The sequence below is a fragment of the Biomphalaria glabrata genome, chromosome 11 (assembly GCF_947242115.1).
Source record: "Biomphalaria glabrata chromosome 11, xgBioGlab47.1, whole genome shotgun sequence".
NCBI classification, from domain to species: Eukaryota; Metazoa; Mollusca; class Gastropoda; family Planorbidae; genus Biomphalaria; species Biomphalaria glabrata.
In genome coordinates, this window is record NC_074721.1 from 17,925,495 (window position 1) to 17,951,932 (window position 26,438).

Consider the following 26,438-nt stretch of genomic DNA (forward strand, 5'->3'; position numbering starts at 1 on the left):
AGATGACTGACAAGAATTCTGGCAGTTCAAAACCGAATCCTATTGTTGTTTTTTTTCAATTTGAATACTTTAAATACTTGAAAACAAACGAAAAATTGAAGTTTTTTTTTATCTCTAGAGAGTTTCTCTCTTTATCTCTCAGCGTTTCTTTCTCTCTCTATTTCTTATTGTTTCTTTCTTTTGTGCGTTTCTTTCTCTTTTTATTTATCAATCTCTTTTTTTTATTTTTTTTTGACTTATTTCCTCTAAATTTGTCTTTTCTTACTTTTATCTTTTATTTCAGTCTCTTTCTCTCTCTCTCTCTCTCATTCCCTCTCATCCTCTTTCTCTTTCTCAGTCTTTCTCTTTATTTCTCTCTTACTCTCTTTCTCTCTCTCTCTCTTTCTCTCAATATTTCTCTTTCTCTCATTCTCTCTCTCACTCTTCATCTTTCTCTATTTTTCTGGCAATCTTTCTCTTTCCTTCTCTCTTTCTTTCTCTCTTTCTTTCTCTCTTTCTATTTCTTATTCTTTCTCTCTCTTTCTCTTTCTCTCTTTTGGTGTATTGCTTTCTCTTTCTTTTTTCTGTCTTTGAAAATAATTCTTTGAATTCCAGCTTATTTTATGGTTCATGCTCTCTTATTTATTTTGTCTATTTAACTTTAAAAAAAAATTTCACTTCTCTTTTTGAGGCGATCAATGACGTTTTTTTTTTCTCTTTTGTTTCTCTTAATATTATCATGTTATCTACTATTCTTTTCTTCTGTCTATTTGCTTAAAAGCTATAATTCTTTTTTGAGGAAATCATCAACACAGAATCCTAAACATTAACGCAAGTGGTGAGAGAAGCTTTCTCTAAGAGATAAGTTTGTTGTGCTATCGTTGTGTGTAGAGAAAGTTAATTTTGTCACAAAACAAAGAGAGATATACAACTAATAACTGCTCCAAGAACATTTAACTACGTCGTGATTCTTTTTTTTTTTTTTTTTTTTACAATGCTAGTGTTTTCTTGTTAGGATTTAGGTCTTTTATTCAAAGCAAGTCTTGGTTTTTTTTTTTAGGTCTATTTTTAAACAGCCATACAAATCACCCCATGTAAGGCACAGTCTATGCATTGTCTTTGTCATACCTGGCAGTCAGGAGTCGTTTGGCGCTATCGAGTAGATTAACTAAGTTTAGTAACAGTTCTCCAGAAAAGAGTGGAAGTGGAAAACAAAATGAGTCCGTTACTCTGTTTGTCATTTTTCTGTGAGTAGCATTTGTCAATAAAAGTAAAAATTTAGACTTATGTAACATTTAGGTTTTAATGTTAATACATTTTAAAATATAACTTTAAATGTGTTTGTAATATGTTTTAGGTCTACATTTATTAGGATTGCATGATATGATTTTTCTACTAATAGGCCTAACCTTACTCTTCTTTATCGCTTGTACATAATGTAAATTTACATCAGCCCAACTTGCAGAACCAGAAGACGATATGAGTTTATATTCAAACAAAATATGTTTTATCGTACAAATGTCGGGAAACCTTCTCCTAGGTACCACCTCCCCCCCCCCCCCCACTAGTTTCACAAGTGAGAATAGACCACAGCGTTCTGAGTATGTTTTATGAATAAGAATGATAGTAGCGCTATTTAAAAGCTATTTTACACAAATGCTTTAGTTTGTTAATTTAATAGCTCGTTGGATGGCGGCGGGCAGGAATTGAACCCATGTCATCGAGACGAAATACCAGGACGCATAACATCCTTGTCTCAACCCAGTACATGTAGGCCTACAAGCATTTATTTTCTTTATTTTTGCGCCATTTATTCCAAAAATACATTCCGATGTAAAATATTATTTTCATTGTGAAATTGGAAATCCCCATGTTTTCTTTTATTTTTCACTAGTCGACCGCCGGCGTAACATACGCCGCTATTTTGCATGGCCGGTCTTATGCTACTGCAACCTATGCGACCGCAGTGGGCTCCACTTTCTAAGGATCCGCACTTTCATAAGACTCGCGCTAATTCAAGGTGTATAAATTATTAAATTAAACCATTTTATAACTTAAAACATATTGCCCTCTCCCTCCTGTCGATTTACCAGGAGCTGCTGGAAATCTCACGAAATTGCAAATATACGAAAAATTCCTTAAAATATACGGAAATACACAAAAAGTGTCATTTTGGGGTGTCTTTCAATATGGAAAACGCCCATCCTACGCGCGATAAATAAAAACGGCATTATGCATTAGCCGTAATTGTGTAATCAGGTGAAAGAAGCTTCTCGCGCATCAAACTAATGAAGAATTACTAGAGGTTAACAATTTTCAAAGATAGATTGAAACATTTGGTAATTCTTGCTATTGAGCGGGATCTATGTAGGAAACAGAATTATTATGATATACTGTGACTCGTAGAGTAATTCTGTACAGTAAAGAATGAATAAATGCATAGACGAATTTATTTTCTTATAAAAACTCTTAAATTTCAGTTATTGTCCGCTTCCCTACCCCAACTTGGCCCCACGAAATCCGTTCCTCTTAGGGCCCCACAATGCTTAAGTCCGGCGCTGCTATTTAGTGTTTCTAAATTTTTTGTTTGTAAAATGTTTTACTTCTTTCGGATGTTCCTTCAGAGTTGAAGATAGTTTAATTCTTAGTCCAAACCTCCTGCAGGACGTAGGGGGATAGGAGCGGGCAGGGTTTGAATGTCCAGTAAGAAAACGCACGACAAGGCAGCGATTCGTAGCGACGTGTGAATACCACTTGTTCTCCCCCCCCCCCCTTTTGTTTTTTCGTGTGGTGACTATCCGCAGAAATAAGAGAGTGATCTTTCCTTTCCTTCTTCTTACTTCTTTCAGTCCAAACTCTAGAGCCATGAAGAGGTTTATATATTCTTCATATGTAATTATTTTAACGACTAAAAACTCAAAATATCTAGTTGTAATAATCAAGGAAAAGGTATCAATTATGAAATCCCCATGTTGATGAAATTATTACAAAATTAATCATGCAAAACATTATAGCCTTTATTTTATAAATCAAACAAGAAGGTAACACTAAACAGCTACCTTAATTAGGACAACATTGTTATATGCATCATATGTTTGGGACCCTTCAACTCAAGAAAACATTAAGAAACTAGAACAATTACAAAATACTAGTCGACCGTAGCATACGCCGCTTTTTTGCAGGGCCTGGTCTTAGGCCACTGCAACCTATGCGACCGCAGTGGGCCCCCACTTTCAAAGAATCCGCACTTTCAAAAGAAAGCGCGCTAATTCAAGGTACATAAATTATTAAATTAAACCATTTTATAACTTAAAACAGATTTCCCGCGCCCTCCGGTTGATTTACCAAGAGCTCCTGGAAATCTCCAGAAATCGCAAAATATATGAAAAAGTCCTTAAAATATACAGAAACATGTACACAAAGAGGCTTCTCGCACCACAAAACGAATGAAGAATTCTCAAAGATAGATTGAAACATTTGGTAATTCTCGCTATTGAGCGTGATCTATGTAGGAAAAAAAATTATTATGATATACTGTATGACTTCGCTACACGCAAGGCTCGTAAAGTAATTCTGTACGTAGTAAAGAATGAATAAAATGTACAGACGAATTTATTTTCTAATACAAACTCTTAAATTTCACTTATCCGCTTTCCTACCCAAACTGGGCCCCGCGAAATCCGTTTTGCATAGGGCCCCACAATAGTTAAGTCCGGGCCTGCTATTTACATATATATACATAGTAGATTACTTAGATTAGTTCCTAGTCCAAACCTCACGCAGGGCAAAGGGAGCGGGCAGGGTTTGATAAATTTAAACGACAGTCAAGCGAGCAGCCAGTCATCCGAAATGTGAATACTACTCATGTGTTTTCTCGTGGACTATCCGCAGAAATAAGAGAGTGATTTTTCCTTTACTTCTTGTTTAAATTGATGAGGGAAGAAGAGAATTATATAGATAGCAATGAGATTTATAACAAACCAATATTCAATTTGATCAAAGTAACACCATTAATAAAATCGCTAAATTTAACACTTGGAACAGAAGAAGAATAAGTAAAGTATCTATAATACGTCAAACACTAAACAATAATTTACAAATAGAAAATCAAATCCTCATGAAATAAAAAAGTCACAAGGATAGAGGTAGATTTATTATTCTATACACGAGAACTAATTCGTACTAGTGCTCCTCCTCCCTAGTGCCATTAGAGAGTGACATGTGTTGCCTGAATCAGCCAAGAAAACTTACGACTTAGCCAAGTTTAAGTCATTGGTTAACATGCATGCCATTTACAATATAAAATTATTGGTCCTGACCACTCATTCATTCATTAACTCATAATCTCTCATTTTCTCACATGCCATGGACGATGAAATACAAACATTTAACTTATTCGTTCTTTACTTATGCCTAGGTCTTCTAGGACAACAAAGCCATGTTCAAAAGCAGCTATTAAATTCATCAAAAAATGACATTTTGTTCGCAACATCCCCCAACTGTATATTTGAAAGCCGACATTTTAAGGTCTAAAGTACAACACAATAATTCCTTCCACTTAAGTACTTACTAAAACTTTTGTTGCGTAACTTTCTTCGTTCCATTTTTAGCGGCCCCCGAAAGGGGAAAAGATGTTGTTAGTTTTGTGCGAAATGTCTGTCCGTCTGTCTGTCCGTCCCGTTTAGATCTCGTAAAATAGAAAAGATATTGAAAATCCGACATCACAATATTTTAGACCATTCAAAGTTCTGATGCAACGGCTACTTTTTTTTTAAATCTAATTTTTAAAATCAGTTATGCAAGCAGTTTTTTAAAAGAGAAAAAAGCTAATTAGTATGCATTATAAGTTAGACCTAATTTAAAACAAATGATAATCTTGTGAATTTAAATTTTCCTGAAAATTTTTTATTATGTGGAACATATTTGAATAAGAGATTGAGCCTTTTCAAAATAATTAGATCAATTATAAGACATCAGTTAGGCCAGGGGAGGCGCGGTGGCTGAGCGATAAAGCGCTTGGCTTCCGAACCGGGGGTCCCGGGTTCAAATCCTGGTGAAGACTGGGATTCTCAACTTTGGAATCTTTGGCCGCCTCTGAGTCTACTCAGCTCTAATGAGTACCTGACATTAGTTCTGGAATATTAAAGGCGGTTGGTCATTGTGCTGGCTACATGACACCCTCGTTAACCGTAGGCCACAAAAACAGATGAACTTTACATCATCTGCCCTATAGACCACAAATTCTGAAAGGGGAACTAGTTAGGCCAGGTTTACATCTAACTTTACATTCACTTTCACTTATTCTTTGATCTGCGAGACCGTTGGGGCACTACACAAGATCTGTTAAAATTCTTTCTCCATTCTTATCTCTCATTTGTCTTTGATATAATTTCATTTGGATGTTCTTTCTGAAAATATTGAAGCCTGCCTGGGTGGACCACTTCGGGGGCCGATTTTGAGTTTGTGTTTCCACACAAACTGTCTTTTGTAACCTTGTATTTTTTTTATGTATATTTCTTCTCAGATCTAGATCATTAAGTTAATTCTCATCTAAGTGTAGAATACTGTCCGAGTGAATGTGAGGGATCAACCTGTTACATCGTAGTGATTGTCAACTGTGTTTTTACATCTATATGAAAGCGTGTGTGTGAGTGTGGAGAAAATTAATACAATTTGAAATTTAAAAAAACTTTAATTAGTTAATGATAATGTTTTCAAAGCTTTAAAACGGCTTAGTAGGCGCAGTCCCTTATTTTCGTCGCATTTAATTCATTACTTTCTCTCATTTAAAAACTTGGTCCCTGGTGCTGCTGTTTATTTATGTTTAATATGTATGTATCATCATTTGTTTCAGCACCTAGCTTCCCTTCTATATTTATGTTTAAATGTCAGTGTGTTAATTTCGACAAATATTTCTTATAACTAGATCGACATTATTATTATTTTTATATTACTATTATTATATTTAATATTTAATCATCGTTTCAAGTTAAGTCTTCGAAAATTGGAATACCAACGTCTACTAACAGTGACGTAGCTAGGGTGGGGGGAAGTGGGGGAGGATTTGAAAATTCCACAGGGCCCCCACTTGCGGGGGGGCCCCCGAATAAGTGTTTTTTACATTAAAATTAAATATTACGCAAAATGCAGAGGCCCCCAAAGAGGTCAAGCCCCCGGGACACCAAACGATGAAAAATTCCTAGTTACGCCCCTGTCTACTGATAAGTGTATCATTTAAGAAGATAGTTCCAAATTGAAGCTTAGCTTTAAATAGTTCTATCTTCCGCTGACTTATACGTGTATATGTTAACCTTCAATGCACAAGAAATGATTATAACCAAATAGTGTTTGGAAATTTATAACACTCGAATTTTAGGCAACAGGAAATGTAGGCTTTCGGAACATGAGGTAGCCGGTAATTCAGGTACACCAAATTTAGGCACCAGGAAATTTATGCACTAGTAAATTGGACACTTTTCGACAAGGCGGAAATTTAGGCACCTGAAAACTAGGCACTCTTAAACTGCGACCACAATTTTAAAGGTATTTTACATTTTTAATGTATATTTTTCCCTTTAGCTATAGGCTATTTGTAATGTTATTAAAAATATCAAAAAAACTATAACGATTTTTAATGCAGTTTCCTATACAAAAGAAAAGCTGTCAAAACGAACAAGAAAAAAAAAAGATACATTTAAAAATCCAAGCTTATTTTACGTTAACGGAGATCACTGCTAAAGGCCGCCTCAGTATAGGGATTGCCTAGTGTGGTATTGTCAATCGACGGCGAGCTACTACAAGCCAAAGTTTAGCCTCTGCCAACAGGACGCCTGGTAGCGCTCTCTCTGCACAGTGCACACGTACTCTCTGTCTCTCTCTCTCTCTCAAAGAAATGACTTAACTCGTATTATAAAGTAAACGTTGCGTTACTTAAATACTCAAACGTATATGCATAGGAAACAATTCCAAAACAAAGTTACATACAACAAACTACTACCTCCAAACTCCGCACTTAAAAGTGTCTAATAGTTAGGAACTCAATCAAAATTACACACTTGATATACACCCTTCTACCATTCACGTGTACTTGTTGACCAGAATCATATACCCCTCGTAATTGCCATGGTCAAGCTCTCAATAACTGGAGTATAATGAGCTCAACAAAATAATAGGCATTATTAAAACAACAACATAAACCACATAATTGTTTGTGATTATATATCTCCACTCAAAAAGTCCAAATTTACAAAGATCATAATGAATACACTGCGGAGGACAGACGTAGAGAGCGAGAAGAGAAACTAAATCGACCACCGACAAACTATGTTTATGTCTTTGTTGCATGTGGCAAAATATGTAGATCGCAGCTGGGGCTGCGTATCAACGTGAAATAATGCACTCATCATTTATCTTCTGACTGAATACAGCATTTATTATTAATAATATTACTTTCTACAACTCATTTCAAACAGCATACTACTTAAAACTAATAAAGCAACAAATAAACAAATATGATTACAAATATTAAACACAAATACACAAAGTGTAGGATGGTATCATTTGTACATTCTTCAGCCCTAATACAAATTTAACAACAAGAAATAATAGTCGTTCCAACAAGTATTTTCGCTCAGTAAATACACATCTATATATATAATTATCTTCTTCGCTCAAGATTTTGGACGAGAAGAAGAAGTAAAGGAAATATCACTCTTTTATTTCTGCGGATAGAGTTATCCCACGAATTTTACGAGCCTTGCGTGTAGCGAAGTCATACAGTATATCATAAAAATTCTATTTCCTACATAGATCACGCTCAATAGTAAGAATTAACAAATGTTTGAATCTATCTACGAGAATTGTTAAACTAAAGTAATTCTTCATTAGTTTGAGGCGCGAGAAGCTTCTTTCACCAGATTCCAAAAATATGGGATAATGGCATTTTTTATCGGCGTAGGATTGGCATTTTCCTCATTGAATGACTCCCCCAATTGACAATTTTGTCTATATATTTCAGGAGATTCGTATGAGTTTTCTAAAGATTTTAATAATTTCCGGATATTTCCAGGACTTTTCGTATATTTTACAATTTCAGGAGATTCCCAGGAGCTCCCGGTAAATTGACAGAAGGCGTCGGGAAATCTGTTATAAGATATACAATGGTTTAATTTAATAATTTATACACCTAGAATTAGCGCGGGTCCTATGAAAATGCGGGGCCCACTGCGGTCGCTTAAGTGAGGAGCCCACTGCATTTACCTAAGGCCGGCCCTGCAAATTAGCGGCGTATGCTACGCCGCCGGTCGACTAGTAAGATAAATAACATTATGGCTTTAAAATTGGGGATGAAAATTGCACATTATAGTATACATATACATTATAGCATGGGCGTAGCCAGAATTATTATTCGGGGGTTTGGAGTTTGATGGGGATTTTTCTCTCCTCCTCCAGCCCCCCCCCAATCGAAAAACAAAATATGTATATATATAAATGACCCTTCATTCTTTCGGAAGACGTTTATTGTGCCCAAGAATATGTTTTTCCTGGAGTTAATGGAAAAAATGTAGACTTCCCGTCCTTGCCAGCAAAAGGGTCTGGGGGAGCGCTATTTCCTGTATTAAAAGCAAAACAAAAAAAAAGCATATTCCAAGGTATCTACAGTGCATTATCCTGCTATTAAAAAGTGTTATTTCAAAAACCTAATGTGCTGTTCTTACAGACCTAGACCCTCCTGCGCCCATCGGTGCATATGGTGGCAAGCTGTTTCCACAAAAATCTGTCACTGGTAATGTCTGAAGCCTCTTCCCACCTGCTCTGAGGACCTCCATGAAAGTGTGGCGCCAAGTTGTACTAGGATGTCATCGCAACTCTTATTATGCGTAATTCATTTTGTCGGAGAACTTGGACTGTGTGTGTTGTCTGTTTACTAATATTTCACTAACACAAGTTGTACACACCCAAGAACATAACAATTAAATATACTTAATAAAACTTGTGAAAACTTCAAATGATGTTTATTTACAGATGGGAATGTTTGTCTTGTCTCTCTATCCATCGTTTCAAATAACAGTCTATTCAATATCCATCTTTCTACAACCACTAGCCATATTTTTCTCATATTATGTATCCGTATTTTGCAACGTCATTCGTCTGTCTGACTACGTCATTACTAAATAATGCGCAATATACTTATTGACAAAACTAACATAATTTCGCAGACAGACACACAGTCAGACAGACAGAGTGAGTTTATTAGTTTTGTAAAAAAAAGTACACTCATGGGAATGCAGAGAAAAAATGGCTTGTGGAATGTTGACGATAAATATAATCACCGTCTCCCCATTTATTTTGACCCCGAAAATTCGCTTGTGGATTGAGGGGTTCGCACTTTTGAAAGGGAGAGGTGAGGCGATAAAAAATATTGATTTGATCATCGACAATAGACCCTATTTTGTATTGGCGAAAAAGTATTTATAAGAGATACATTTTGAAAAAAATATTATGTAGAAATGTATAACATATACTTACACTCACACAATAGATCTTACAAAAATATTTCCCTTTTTATTAATATAAAGACAAAGAATTAATAATATTTGAGTATAATTACTACTATATAAATAATAAATAAATATTATTATTACACCATTAACATATATAAACCGAGACCAGTCGTTATAGCGATAACAACTATTGTTTTCCTTTAAAACCCTAAGTAAAGAGGATTTTCTGGCAAGTAGATTTGAACATGGTCGTATTACTACTTAATGAGTCCTAAGGCTACACACTTGGGCAAAGGGTATGACAATTAGATCAGCATAGCACAAAAGGTGCTCAAAGGTGCTAAAATGGAAGTCTGGGGCTCGAAATAATGTAGGCCTTGCAACGCCTTAGAAAAAATGTGGTAGACACACTTCAGTTAAAACCACCATCATAATAACAGTAATATAGGAGAAATGCAGATCGACATTGGACAGTGTGGAAAGTTAGGAAATCGAGTGTTTTTAGCGATAGCCCATATTAGTTTTGTGTGGTGTGTGGGTCCGTCTATCCAATGTTCCGTCCGTACGTCAGTCCTTTCGACCGTCCGTCTGTCCGTCCCGTTAATTTCTCGAAAACGAGAAAAGAAAATGGAAATCGGACATCATGATATTTAAATCATTCAAACTTCTAAAGCAACGGCTATTTATTTATTTTTTTCTGAAAGTGAAACATTTAATTTGTAAAATTATCTATTCAGGCAGAGTTTTCATAAAATAACCACTTTAAAAAATAAAAAAAATAAATAAAAAAATCAGGGAGGTAAGTTTTCTGAAAAGGTAACAGACTTCTTTATTAATAACTCAGGCTTCATTCATGGATTCGTGCACTGATACAAAAAATCTGCATCTTAGGTCAGAATGGGATAGGTATCAATGGTTCATTATAAAATATAGTTTCTATTTACTAACTTACTCATTGAATGAAATTATTTTTTATAATTTGGTTTATAAAAAAAGAATTTTTATATGAATCAGCCATTGATCAAAAGATTTTAGCCGGAAAAGTTAAATTTTTAACATGACTTTCCTGGGATGGTTTATAACTCTGATGCCGCTGTAGGTTTGACAGAGTTTTAAATTGCCTTTCTTTGGAAGAGTGATTGGATCCAGGGCTTGGGCCATTCTCCTGACTGCCAGATCTTTTTTGCAAATCTTAAATCTAAACATAAATGTTAAAATGCTGAAACAAATGAATAATACATACATATTAAACATAAACGAAAAGCAGCTCCGTTATTAAATGAGATAAAATGGTGAATTAAATGCGACGAAAAATGGGGCTGTTTACTAGGGCAGATTTTCATTTTAATGCTTTTTCCTAACGCTTTGTTACCCAAACCATAGTATATCTCCACCCTCCCTCCCAAATAAAAAAAAAAAATAAATTATTCGTCTTCTTAGATCTTTATCTAGATAAATAATTATCATTTATTGGCTTGTTTTTTGACACCTCACTAGTTTTGTTTTTAACCAATTATAGTTGTTAATTATATTAAAAATAATTTCAACAAACACAAATACATTTTAAAATATGATATAAATATATATATACTTTTGTTATTTTTACAGCTTGGGCCCTAATAGTTTATACATGTGGCCTGTTGATCAACACTTCTGTGATCGAAGAACATTATTTAACATATACTTGCAGTTGGAAAACAAAAGGCAATGAGAGTGTCTTATTTATTGTACTTGAAAAGGACAGAAAATTTCTAGTTAGTTGCATAAAGTCTCCTGCTGTAGAAATTAGCACAAACTGCTTTCCAAGTTCCTCAAAATTCGTCCGATCATATCTGAGTCAGGACAGTCTTACAGTGATGTTGAAACCAGAACTTATTACTAAAGACAACCAAATTGTATGTGTAATTGGAACAGAAGACAATGGAACGTTTACAAAATATTTTCAATTACCTCACATAGAAGGTAAATATTAAATGCATGAAATAGTTTTTTCTTCTTCTTCTTTGTTCTCATTTTTTATGTTGGAGCGTTGAGATGACTCGACCAATATATGAGATAAACTGCGCAGTTTTTTTTTCCAAAGCAGGGAGCTCTCCATAGAGTTTTCTTTCTATTGGGGTGTTTTGGGGCCAGTGTCTTGTACGGGCCTCTTGGTAAAGAGAGCAGTTTTGGAGGACATCGTTAGCATTCTCTAGTGACACCCACATGAACAGATTTCACTAGTGTCTTTTAATTAAGCATTAATATTTGTAAATAATAATAAGCTGGCAAGCCAATTGCAAAGGATTCCACAAATAAACATGGTAAAAAAATATATAAAACTATTTCATCTTCCGAAAATATTTTTAAGTTTTCATTTTCTTCACAATCTCATTGTCTTAATCTGCAGCACTAATTTCCATGTTGTATTTTAAATAACCAAGATTATATATATTCGTATGCTTTTCATCCTCAATGTGTTTATTTCGTTTTCTCATCATCGGCCCATCAACGTTATGTTTTTCTCATAGTTTCCATGCCAAGGTGGGTTATTAAGAGTTTAGCTAGGCGATTATATAATAAACCAAGTTACCTACCTCGTCAGCCTCATGTATCTATTACTTTAATAACAACAGCAAACCATGTTGTATAACAAACGAACTGTTAATAAGTGATCAACGATCACTGAACAATAACAATTTTAAAAGGAAATACAAAGTTAATATCCAGAGTATTTACAAATCATTTGAATAATAAGTTAATCCATTGGTAAGACATGAAGTAAAGGAAAAATCACTCTCTTATTTCTGCGGATAGTCCACGAGAAAACAAGAGTAGTATTCACATTACGGATGACTGGCTGCGCGCTTGACTGTCGTTTAAATGTATCAAACCATGCCTGATCCCATCTCACTTTGTCCAGCGGGTGGTTTGGACTAGGAACTAATCTAAGTAATCTACTAAATAGCAGGGCCGGAGTTAACCATTGTGGGGCCCTATGCGAAACGGATTTTGCGGGGCCAAGTTTGGGTAGGAAAGCGGATAATAAGTGAAATTTAAGAGTTTGTATTAGAAAATAAATTAGTCTATGCATTTTATTCATTCTTTACTACGTAAAGAATTACTTTACGAGCCTTGCGTGTAGCAAAGTCATACAGCATATCATAATAATTCTGTTTCCTACATAGATCACGTTCAATAGCAAGAATTACCAAATGTTTCAATCTATCTTTGAGAATTGTTTACCTCAAGTAATTCTTCATTAGTTTGAGGCGTGAGAAGGTTCTTTCACCAGATTACACAATTACGGCTGAGGCATAATGCCACGCGTAAGATTGGCGTTTTCCATATTGAATGACACCCAAAAACGACAATTTTTGTCTATATATTTCCGTATATTTTAAGGACTTTTTCGTATATTTTGCGATTTCGGGAGATTTCCAGGAGCTCCTGGTAAATCGACAGGAGGGCGCGGGAAATCTGTTTTAAGTTATAAAATGGTTTAATTTAATGATTTATACACCTTGAATTAGAGCGGGTCCTATGAAACTGCGGTTCCTATGAAAGTGCGGGCCCACTGCGGTCGCATAGGTTTGCAGTGGCCTAAGGCCGGCCCTGCAAAATAGCGGCGTATGCTAACTATCTATATCTATTCTATATATATATATATATAATTCTCTTCTTCCCTCAACAGTTTAAACAAGTAGTAAGGAGTAAAAGAAAGATCACTCTCTTATTTCTGCGTATAGTCCACGAGAAAACAAGAGTAGTGTTCACAATACGGATGACAGACTGCGCGATGGACTGTCGTTTAAATGTATCAAACTCTGCCCGCTCCCATCCCCTTTGTCCAGCGGGAGGTTTGGACTAGGAACTAATCTAAGTAATCTACTATGTATATATATATATATATATATATATATATATATATATATATATGTAAATAGCAGGGTCAGACATACCCATTGTGGGTCCTATGCGAAACGGATTTCGCGGGTCCAAGTTTGAGTAGGGAAGCGGATAATAAGTAAAATGTAAGAGATTGTATTAGAAAATAAATTCGTCTATGCATTTTATTCATTCTTTACTACGTACAAAAATACTTTAGGAGCCTTGAGTGTAGCGGAGTCATACGGTATGTCATAATAATTCTGTTTGCTATATAGATCACGCTCCATAGCAATAATTACCAAATGTTTCAATCTATCTACGAGAATTGTTGACCTTAAGTAATTCTTCATTCTTTCACCAAATTACACAATTACGGCTGATACATAATGTCGCGCGTAAGATTGGCGTTTTCCATATTGAATGACACCCAAAATGACAATTTTCGTTTATATATTTCCGTATATTTTAAGAATTTTTTTTATATTTTGCGATTTCGGGAGATTTCGATTTCCAGGAGGGCGCGGGAAATCTGTTTTAAGTTATAAAATGGTTTAATTAATTAATTTATGCACCTTGATTTAGCGCGGGTCCTATGAAAGTGCGGGTCTTATGAAAGCGCGTGTCCTATGAAAGTGCGGGTCTTATCAAAGTGCTCCTGTTAAATCGACAGGAGGGCGCGGGAAATCTCTTTTAAGTTTTAAAATGGTTTAATTTATTAATTTCTACACCTTGAAATAGAGCGGGCCTTATGAAAATGCGGGGCCCACTGCGGTCGCATAGGTTGCAGGCGCCTAAGGCCGGCCCTGCAAAATAGCGGCGTATGCTACGCCGCCGGTCGACTAATTGTTTATATTTCATGTGTTCACTAAGCCACAGACAACGACATATAAAGGAAACTAATTTAGCTTATAGCACTGTTTCAATCGACACTCATGGAATGACTGTAGTTTGGTTTAGATTTTTTTTATCGAAAAAGCAAATTTTATCGTCAAAGCCATTTGTTTTGACGTTTTAAACTCAGAACCCCATTTGGCTACACTCTTAGAAATTGGTAACTTCTTTTCGCTTTAGTTTAATATGGAAGAGAGATGTTTAATATCGAAAGTCCTTGTTGGGGATTTTAAACTTGAAAACCCTTTGGAGGGAGGTTTAAACTCAAAACCCCCGTTGGATATGTTCATAGAGTTTTCTTTACTTTTTGTTTTATTGAAGAGGGAATTTTAACCTCAAAACCCATTGAGGGGGATTTTAAACTCAACCTAGCGCAATAGAAAAAATAGCTACAAAATTCCACCCCCACTCCCCTGCGGGGGATTTTCCTTTTCTGGGGGGGGGGTGAGCTCCTAAACCCTCTGGCTACGCACATCTTTATAAATACACAGGGCCCATGATATTGTCTAAAATAACAGGTGATCAATGAATATTAATGAAAGGTTTGGAAAACTCATTTTAGATGAACAAATGAAATATTAATTACAATGGGTATTTACAGTTTATGTAGAGGAAAATAATATAATATAATTCAACTTTATGAATGAATAATTTAAAAAAAAATACGGGTGATATCATCAAATCTTGATAAACAAACAAAGATTGTAACCACCAATTCAAACAATCCAAACATGCTACAACGGTAAGACTATTCAGTATCCACCGTCATTCACAACTTTGGCTAAGTGTAACACAACACAAACACTTGCAACCTATACGAAATAAACACAAAACTCACCGTCTACTATAAGACTAGAAATAGTAACAACAACTTCAAAGAAAATATACTAAGAGATCATGGGCATTGCCAGGGCAGTGGGGAGCGTTTCGTGGTTCAAACCTCTTCGAAATGAAATCTCACCCCCAGCAGGGGTAGTGAAATTTTGTGACTGTTTTTCTTTCATTTTGTTTATAGTAGGGGAAATTTTTATGTTAAACTATCACTTGCGCCAAGAGAATATAGAGTTTCAAAGTATTTAAGGGGATGCATCAATAGTCAAGGACTTGAATGACTTTAAATTTGTTTAACTCAACTGTATTGTACATTTAAAAAGTTTGTATTACTAAAAAGAATTCTAGTTCGAGAATGAATGCTTTTTATTTATAGTTGAATGATGTCAGTTTTTAATTGATAGTTTACATTTGTATCTCCTGAATTACACTGTTTTTTGAAGTTTTAGTAATTGTTTCAAATGAGAATTCTATACAAAATACAACACCGGAACGCATTGTCTAATCAACACAGTCTCATCGTAATTTCAATGAGCACATCGTGACAATCAGTCTCAAAAGCATTGTAGTCATCTGGCACTCTAATCGTGGTAATTAATTAGGGTGATTGAAATTATGAACAATGTTTCAGAAATTAAAATATCTAATACATGATACATTTTAAGGTTTCGTCTTGTATTATGGGCCTTTGAATGTGTATAACGCTTTCGTGAGAGTCGTCCGCAACAAAGCGTAACTTCTCGTGATAGAATGACTTCACGTCACTTAATTAGAAAATTGCAATCTTTATGCCCCTTTGAAGTAAGCGTAAAATCGGTCAACCTTTGATTTTAATGTAAATGAGTTTAGGTTTATTTATTCATGAAGCCTATAATACAAGATTTGGATTAGTCAAAGTCAAAGAAGATTATTTAGGACAATTCTATCTTGACAATATGTGACATTTTTTTAACAATGATATTTTTGTACCCCTCTCCTTCCCAAAAGAAAAAAAAAAGAACTCTTACTTTAATGTTTCAACCATAGACATAAATAAATATAGACTGGAAGTAGGAAGTTATTTTTATTTGGGGGAAGTCAAATAGGTTTTATGTACTATAGCTATGTGAAAAAGAAATGGCGGCAATGGAGCTATAAATTCTAGGACTAACATTTCAGCCAATATATAATTATGATCTTTAGTTTTGAAAAGTACAAAACTGCCATATTCCCAATATTTTGCCTTTGTTTCATAATCATAGACATAGGCAAATATATATAGGTTTGTGATGTGGATCTATGTTTGTTGACATTGGCTTCTTTATTAATGTATGGCGGTCGTCTTATCGATTCAAATTGTTAGAATTAGTTTTTAGTAAAAAAAAAAGTCAAAGAAAATGAGCAGAACATGCTCTAATGTTCGTAGTACGATAGGCCAAGGGATAAATTCTAAAGGTTGAAAAAAAAATGAATATTATACACAGTAACTTTCAGTTTCAGTAAGTCAGAATAATTCAGTATCACTGTGACTGTCACTAATTTAATATTGATAGATCTAAATCTAATAAATATGACTAATATTTGTAATAACTACGTCTAATACTTTTCATACTTTTTACTACTAACTATTAAACTAGTTAGTCTAACATCTATGCATGCAGGCTTTAGACTAGATCTAGTATAAGTATAGATTATAGATCTAGTGACAATCTAGTCCTAGACTATTTATATACTAACTATAGACTAGACTATACAGATTACAATTATAGTTTATAGTATAGTATAGTAGTATAGTACTAGTAGTAAGTAGTATTTTTTTTACAATAGTATTTATATAGACTAGATCCAAATCTAGTATTTAAAACTATTTATAATTATTTTATTTTTGTAAATTTAATAGTAAAAAAACATGGCATAGATAAAATCTAGTATTCTAGGGGTATATAGGTTATGGCTGAAAAAAACAAACTATAAATACTTTTAATTTTACACTGCTCATAACTGCTGTATAACTCATACAAACTTATCTTTCCCCAAATGTTTCCCATAATAATTTTTACTTTATCGTCCAGTCTATATATATATGTCTATGTGTTTCTCTTATAACTTTAATCTCTTTTTTTTTCTTTTTTATTTCTTTGAATTATCTCTCTTTAATCAGACTTTTTAAATGTATTTAGCCAATGTACGTAAATCAGCAAATATTTTTCCACAATCTACTAATGATAACATTGAGCTTTAGTAGTAAATTTACGTAAGTAGTATTATATTTTGTTCGCTTCGATGTCCTCGTATGGTTCGAGATGACCGCATCCCTTTTATGAACCATGTGACCCGGGAAAGGATTTTATCCCGTGGCCAGGTTGAGGAATAGTCTATTCACCAGCCCCACTGTCTGGAGTCCCCCTGCGACTAGATGATCATTTAATCACATCCACTGGTCGTAGGACACGGTCCCTTGAGCCAACGTCATGAGTTCCCCCTCTCATGCAAGTCGGAGGCCGAGCCCACGGGTGAGGCTTCCATATGCCTATAATGTGCCACTGCCCCCGTGGGGGGACCATCACTTCCCCCGTTGGGAAACGAAGCAATGGGTTTCGGACTGGTTTGTAAACCTTTCTCACATCCCCACCACGTGCAGATACACTCGCTAGAGCATACAGTGGTAGATCACTGGCAGCCATGTTTGCTCACGTACTTAGCGTTTCCGCTTCCCCGTGCAAACGTTTCCAAGGAGGTGCCACGCTGAGGCGACGAGAGCATTTCTTAATTTCTTGTAAATTTATACCCTCAACCTCTTTGTTCTGTATTAGTGTTGTGTCTTTAGTGCTTCTGATAGTGTTGTTGAAAAAGAAATCCTACTGATTGTTTATATGTTTCATGTAAAGGTTGGTGTGATATTGGCTAATTAGACTATTATCGCTATGATCAGGTTGTTAAGTAATATTGCTCTACCAAATAGTGGCTGCGTAATGAAAACTTGAGAGTGTTTTTAGTTTTCTTCAAAATATTCTCCCACTGCTATGTTGGGTTGCTGGTCCACGTGATGCTGCATATTTTAATTTCTTTATCTATTTTAAGATTAAGGGGGATGTTTGAGGGGATTTCTCACCTGCCCAATACCATAAAACAAGACTCACTTATGTTAATTTTTTGTCCACTTGCCCTACCAAATTGAATAAACTTGTAAATAATTGAGGCTATGCCTTTTTCTGAGAAGGGAAAAAAGAGGCGTCATCGGCGTATGCTTTAACCTTAACTACGGGTGTGGGGCCTGGGATTCTAATTCCTTTAATTTTGCTTTCTAGCACAAAGGTTTCTAACGGCCCCCTGGTCTGCCCAATTAAGAAGCAAGGTACCTGGCGGATGGACAAGTCCACCATTCATGTCATTTTTTTCAATGAAAAATGTCTTAATTGACATCTTAAGTAACATATTACAAAGTAAAGAATGGAAAAGAAAAAAACGATAACTACACTACGAGAGAGAAACAAACTACACAGTACTTTAAACTACACAACACTCGCACCGTCCACTCTAAACAGTAACCCAAGAATCCACGGAATCACAAGTAATACACAGAATGAACACACTTAACACAAGAAAAAAATAAAGATCGTTAAAAAAAAACTATGGTTAATGATTTCCAATTAATATTGGGAAGGTTGTACTTACACATGATTCAGAAAACTAATTTTCTAATTTTTATGTTTTTCTTTAAGTAATGAAAGTAGATTGCATAATTCCTGCATATATTCTATCCTAGAATTTGGTGGTCTGTAGATGCTAGGGATGTTGTGGTGATGTTAATTTTACAAATTGTTTCTTCAATATTTTTTGAGTTTGGTAAAGTAATTTCTCCTTCTACTAGGGCGTCTATTATTGCTAAAACAACTCCTCAATCTTCACAAAAAAAAGTTAATTCGGATATCTATTGTATGTAGATCTAAATTTTATTCATCCTCATCCAGAGATGTAGTGATCCAAACGTGCGCCCGGTACTTTATTGGCGACCCCCTCCAATTTTCCATGAACATCACATAAAAATGCAGGCTAATGAATAAAACGTATTTAATAATAATAGAATACAACAAACATTAGAATGAATTACCTAAATAAAATATCTACAATAATTTTATTTTAGGATCCTCTCTGCGTGTGGCGCCCCCGAGACATCGTTCAACTTGCCCCTCCCCCATCACTACGCCTTGTCTACATCTTGATCAATATCTAATCATAAATCTAATATAAATATTGAAAAGAAAATGTCAGGTCTCAACATTTAACTGTCAACGCACTTATGACTATGTTTTATCTATATTTGTTTTAAAAGGTAGTCCTAACAGAGCAGATGAAGACTCGATCTTAGATCTATCTTTATACTAAAGAGATTATTAGAGTCTAGATCAGATCTATTTATAGATCTTATTTCGATATCTAGATTCATGTATATATATATATATATATATATATATATATATATATATATATATCATGGGCGTAGCCAGGAATTTTTTCGGGGGGGGGGGTTGGAGGGGATTCTTTTCAACCCCCCTCCCCCGGCAAAAAAAAATTATATTAAGTATGTGTGTGTGTGTACTTAATCTTTATTACATTCTGACCCTTCATTCTTTTGATAGACGTTTATTGTGACCTTGGATAGGTTCTTCCTGGAGTTTGTGGAAAAATTTTAGACTCCTCGCCACTGCCAACTAGGGGTCTGGAGGACCGCTATGAGCCACTAGACACCCAAAACGGCCTGATCATAATCCACCTTATGACAGGGGGTTTTGAACTAAAAAAATCTCTGGAGTTTGTTTTTTTTTATTCAAAACCCCATTTAGCTACGGTCATAGAATTTGGTAACTGTAGTTTGCTTTAGAATTTAGATTAATATTGAAGATAGAGGTTTTCCACCTCAAAACGCTCTGTAGGAGGATTTTAAACTCAAAACCATCTGGAGGGGTTTTAAACTTTTAAAAAAGCCATCTGTAGGAGAGGAGTTTAAACTCAACCCCCCCCCCCCCCAATTGGCTTGACTACGATCAAATAATTTTAGTGTGTAATTTGCTTTTTTATATACAAGAGGTAATTTTTAACTTTAAAATCCACTGGAGAAAGTTTAAACTCAAAACCGCTTTGACTACACTCATAGAATTTTGAGTGTATACTTTGCTTTGTTTTTAATATTAAAGAAGTAATTTTTAAAATCAATTATGCAAAAAAAAAAACTTCATAAAAATACACCTTTTTTACAGTTATTCACTATCAATAGTATTAAACACTGAATTACATAACAACCTCACAACAAGACACAAAGTAATAAAATAATTCTTTTGTCATACATTAAAATGCATACAAATATACAAAACGTGGTTGTGTATCATATGAAAATAAAATAAACATATGAAATCTGGCTAAAATGTTTAGGCCAAATGACGACCGCACCAAAACAGCTGCGCCAAAATGGCCACCGTCCAGAAACGACAGCACCAGAAGGTGGCACCAAATATCAACGTAACTCTATCTTGATTCAGTCAAGTGCTGAGAAGTTACGTTGTGATACGTTTGGAAAAGTACAAGCAAGTTATTCATCATGGTAAAAGGCTTCCAGTAACATTCGTTGGCATATTAGAACTATTTGATACATCTTCGGCTATTCTTAAATCAAATTGATCATTATTAACTATGTTGTTGGCTATGCTATCAAAAATGGAGTTCAAAAATGTATTTTGGCCTTTATGGTGTTTTGTGATTTGAATTATTGGGTTCATGTGACTCTAAGTGATTTAGTCACCCAGACGAAGAAAAGAAACATATAGATTCTCCATTACAATTAAGGAATCTTGTAAAAACTGTGAAATCATATAAACTTCGTTTGCGTTGATGATAAAGTGATGTTTAAATTCACTAAAGTTAAAATTCATTAGTGCTAAAATATGCAATGCCTGAGAATATTTATATGATATACGTAATATTGTTGTTTTCCAGCCTATGATTTAATGATATGTTAATAAAAATAATGAGGGTGGTGTTTTCTGAAGATTAAGGATGAATGCCGTGTTTTATTGGCTACAAAAACCCAGTTGCGACCTTTCGTAAGCCTCCACGCACTAAGGCTTCGTGCTGAGATTAATCTCTTATGGCACGGTCCAGGTTTCTAGCACTGCTCTGCAGGGTTTATGAGTCCCTGTAAAAACTTAAGTCGACCAAAAGCGCTGTTGGCCTTTGCGAGATGATTCTCTATTTCTCTAAACAGTAAACTAACCCAAATCAACGTGAATAGGAAAGCTCTCTATACCAAGAGGCCCGTATAAGACATTGGCCCCAAATCACCCCAATAGCAAGGAAACTATATGGAGAGCTCCCTGATTGTGAAACCATTGCGCAGTTCATCTCATGTATTGGTCTACTCATCTGAACACTCCAACATAACAATGAGAACGAAGAAGAAGAAGAACTTGAATGGTCTGTCCTGTTACCTGAGCACTGTCCGACTGAAGTGTTGTTACCTAGCCAGTGTCCTACTGAAGTGTTGTTACCTGCCCTGTGTCTTACTGAAGTGTTGTTACATGTGCAGTGTCCTACTGAAGTGTTGTTACCTGGCCAGTTTCCTACTGAAGTGTTGTTACCTGGCCCGTGTCCTACTGAAGTGTTGTTACATGGGCAGTGTCCTACTAAAGTGTTGCTATGTGGCCAGTGTCCTACTGAAGTGTTGTTACCTGGCCAGTGTCCTACTGATGTGTTGTTACATGGGCAGTGTTCTACTGATGTGTTGTTACATGGGCAGTGTCCTACAAAAGTGTTGCTATGTGGCCAGTGTCCTACTGAAGTGTTGTTCCTGGCCAGTGTCCTACTGAAGTGTTGTTACGTGATCAGTGTCCTACGGAATAGTTGCTACGTGGACAGTGTCCTACTGAAGTGTTATCTTCCATTGTCATACTGAAGTGTTGTTATCTGGTCAGTGTCCTACTGATGTGTTGTTACCTGTCCATTGTCTGAAGTGTTGTTACATAAGCAGTGTCCTACTGAAGTAATGCTACGAGGCCAGTGTCCTATTAAAGTGTTGTTACCAGGTCAGTGTCCTATTGTAGTGTTGTTATCTTCCATTGTCATACTGAAGTGTTGTTACCTGGCCAGTGTCCTACTGAACGATTTTACCTGGCCATTGTCCCACTGAAATGTTGTTATCTGGCCAGTGTTCTACTGAAGTGTTGTTACTTGGCCAGTGTTCTACTGAAGTGTTGTTACCTGGCCAGTGTCCTACTGAAGTGTTGTTACCTGGCCAGTGTTCTACTGAAGTGTTGTTACCTGGCCAGTGTTCTACTGAAGTGTTGTTACCTGGCCAATGTTCTACTGAAGTGTTGTTACCTGGCCAGTGTTCTACTGAAGTGTTGTTACCTGGCCAGTGTTCTACTGAAGTGTTGTTACTTGGCCATTGTTCTACTGAAGTGTTGTTACCTGGCCATTGTCCCACTGAAGTGTTGTTACTTGGCCAGTGTTCTACTGAAGTGTTGTTACCTGGCCATTGTCCTACTGAAGTGTTGTTACTTGGCCAGTGTTCTACTGAAGTGTTTTTACCTGGCCAGTGTCCTACTGAAGTGTTGTTATCTGGCCAGTGTCCTACCTATGTGTTACTGCTTATAAAATCTGTAGTGTATGAGTTTTATTAAATTTGCAAATTGTTGTCCAGATATTTCATTAAAAACACAAGAACGACTTGCAGACGTCACACATAAAAAACTTTACTCCTCAATATAAAATACGAATTTTTTTTTACATGAACCCTAACCCTAAGCCTGTTTTAATCTCCAGCGGCGTTTAGTGGTCTACATTAGTGACAACAGGCATTTCTAGTTCTTCTTTCAAAGCTTGAAATGTATCTTTGATTTTATCAGGGAGTGGGAAAGTCCTGTTGTGTACCAAAGGATGGATCTTATCTGAGAAATGTCCTATCCAGTTGGCATAGTAGGAGAATAGACCTACAGCCCGCCTTTGTGCATTGAGGTTCTCGGGTGGAAAACGTTGACGCAAGGGCAGTAGTCCGTCGTTTTCTGGCTTCATCTCATTATGGGAGACTTCATAACATAGTAATCTTATTATTGAAGAAGCGTATGCACACTTTTTCTCATTAAGAGTTACTCCATATTTTTTATAGCCCCAAGAAATGGTGATGTTGTCAATATAAGCATATGCACCCTCCAGTGATTCTTGTTCTATGATATTGTCGATTGTCCTTTGAAAACAGGCTACCCCGTTAGTTACCCCAGAAGGTATCCTACAGAATTGGTATAATTTCCCTCCAGCTTCAAAGGCAGTATAAGGGCGATCAGTCTTCCTTAGGGGATCTGATGGTATGCGTTGCGAAGATCAAAAATGCTAAATATTTCGTATTTAGCTATTTGAGAGACCATATCATCAATTCGGGGTAAGGGATAAGCATCCCAAAGTGTGAACCGATTAACAGTTTGGCTGTAGTCCATTACCATTCTTCGTTTGTGTTTTTCGTTAGTTGTTATTAAGACTTGGGCCCGCCATGGAGATGACGAGGGCTCAATGATGCCATCTTTTAAGAGTCTTTCAACTTCTGAATTGATGAAAAGAGTGTCGTTTGCAGAATAACATCTGGATTTTGTGGCGATAGGTCGACACTCTTTAAAGATATTTTGGAAAAGAGGGCGGGTTCGACATTAACAGCTTTCATTCCATTTAAGACCATTGATGGTTTAGGCCCTTGAAAAGTGATCTATACACTCTCATGTTGTTCAAGGAAGTCGTGGTTTAAAATAACATCCTCACAGAGGTTGTCAAGTATATGTAGCTTGAAGTCTTTATACGTGGAGCCTTTACTCTTAATGTCAGCATTAACATGGCCGCGAGTATAACCAGTTAGGTTCGTGTTGGCCATACATATAAGTTATGATGAGTGAAAAGTTCTAAATCTATACTTTTTGACAGCCGATGCAGAAATTTAACTGTCCAAACTACCTTTATCGATAAAAGACATCAATTCATTACAGCACGAGATAGAGAAAACGAAGAGGCGGCTGTTATTGTATACGCTGCTGAATCAGATTTGGTCTGTAAACTGTAGAAAGTTAGATTTGCATATGATCTGCATATGATTTGCATACCTTTTTGTAGTGTCCCCTTTTACCGCATTAAAATACAGATGACATCATTAGCGGGCATTTGCTACGAGAGTGAATAAAACCTCCACAAAAGTAGCACTTGCCTTGAGCTGCAGCTATGTCCTCTACAGCAGAAAAAAAGCGGCCATTCCAACGTAGTGGATTGCTGTGCTTGTAATGTTTGAAAAGTAGTGACTTGTTGCGAGTAATATGTCACAGAATGTTTCTGTACCATTTCCAGAGATCTAGCTACATCCAATGACTTTGTGAGGTCCAGAGATAAGTACTCTAAAGGTCTCTTCTCTGCCTAATCTCTGATGATGACATGCCACTAATGAATGCGTCTCTGATGGCCTCGTTCTGGTTTTCGAGGACAGAGACTGCTCTGAAGTGGCACTCTTTAGCCAGCAATTTCAATCTTCTGAACACCAAGACATTTTGACACATAAGAACAGATCAGTTCACAACACACAACAAGAAAACAAATACAAAACAAAGTCTTTGTTTTCATTTCTTTTTCAATTCATGTTCAATTAAAAAAACTCTATCTTAATATCTCCTTGGTTAAACATGCTTTACCTAAGATTCTAGATCTATTTTTTGTACCAACGCAGAATAAACAAAAGAGAGAAATAGACTCTTCATTGACTCATACAGGTAGATGCATTTATTTTGCAAAGAAAAATTGGCAGAAAATGCCTTTAAACAACTTTAAACAATCTTTTCAGCACCAAAGCAAGTGGTCACAACCACCAAGCCCGCTGCTACTTGCGATGATGGACTTTCCACAGGTAAATCTTGATAAAAAATTAAGATTAATCTATGATAGAGAGAGAGAGAGAAAGAGAGAGAGACTTTAAATTTCTAGTAGAATAACTACAATTTTCGGTGACACCCAAGTTAATTCTAAATGAATTCCTGATATTGTAGAATGCGCTTAGGACTCTTGTGTTAATGGTTCAAGGTTTGAACCCTTGCCTTTTACGACATCTTCCTTGAGGTTGTAGTTACGATGTTATGGTATTCATTGAATTAGCATGGAACATATTCAACAAAACAAATAGAAAACAAATATTTTAAAAATTATTTCAGAATAAATTACTTTTATTTTTTAATTTTTGTTTTGGGATGGGGGGGGACAACTTTACAATCTACAGTAGGTAGAAATAGTATTTATAGAAAAGCCATTTAATTAGAAAACTTTACTAAGTATGACTTTGTGAAAATTTGTAATTAGTAAAATAATATACTGTATATTTATTATGAAATTTCCGGTTTATCCACATAAAGATAAATTAACCACACACATTTTAATCAATTTTTAGCGGATCCCAAAAGGCGAAAAGCATCAATTTGTGTGGTCTGTATCTCCCTCCCGTATATAATTCAGAAACTAGAAAAGTCATTGATAATTCAATATCGCTAAGTTTTGGCGCTATAACTTCCTCTATCTTCTGGAAATGTTTCATTGTGTTTTTAAAATGAAATATTTAAGTCGTTTTTTTTTCATAAAAATACACCATTGCACTATCAATGGTCATCTACCTTGAAAACTTTTTTTTTTCTTTTTAACATTTTAGGCTTTTTAATGTATTCAAATGATGCATTTGATCATAGGAACACATACTTTGCCTTTATAAAAAATTTTTTTAATGAAATTAAACTTTTTTTCATCATAAGATGGGGTTGAGGGGTCAAAACACCTCATTTTTAGGTATGCGTTTCTGAAGTGCTAAATACAAACGATAGCATACAAGCTCATTATAACAATGAAAATGAAAATACAGAAACAGAAAATAGCGAAATGAGAAGCCATAATCAAGTGAACAACCCGAATGAAATCTCCACAGAAAGTCAAGACCCACTACAGATTAAAACAGAACAATTTGTCAGTGAACAGAAAAAGGATCCAGATCTAATAAAACTCATAGAAAGTGAAGCTCCACCAAGACGAGGGTTAATCAAGATAGGCGAAGATGGTGTCTATTTGAGAGAAATTCATCTGAAAGCAGCCAAGACACAACAATTGCTAGTTCCAAAGAAATATAGAGAAACAATTTTAAAGCTTGCACATGACACCCCGTTTGCCGGACATATGGTAGTAAAGAGAACATTGCATAGAATCTTGAATTAGTTTTTTTGGCCTAGAATTAAGCAAGAATTCAAGGCTTACATAAAATCTTGCCATATGTGCCAAATACATGGAGCAAAGGGAACATATATGCAAGCTCCAATACAAACAACAGACTTAAGT

General features: G+C 35.5%; 1 protein-coding gene across 1 annotated transcript in view; it reads left to right on the plus strand.

The window, feature by feature from the left end:
* The first annotated feature begins 1,119 nt into the window (after window positions 1-1,119).
* Window positions 1,120-26,438, plus strand: part of LOC129921674 (uncharacterized) — a 33,968-nt gene continuing 8,649 nt past the window's right edge. Inside the window, exons 1-3 of the mRNA XM_056004040.1 lie at window positions 1,120-1,226; window positions 11,091-11,444; window positions 24,913-24,975. Coding sequence (XP_055860015.1) covers window positions 1,196-1,226; window positions 11,091-11,444; window positions 24,913-24,975 — 448 coding nt within the window. The 5' untranslated portion in view covers window positions 1,120-1,195. The remainder of the gene's footprint in view (window positions 1,227-11,090; window positions 11,445-24,912; window positions 24,976-26,438) is intronic.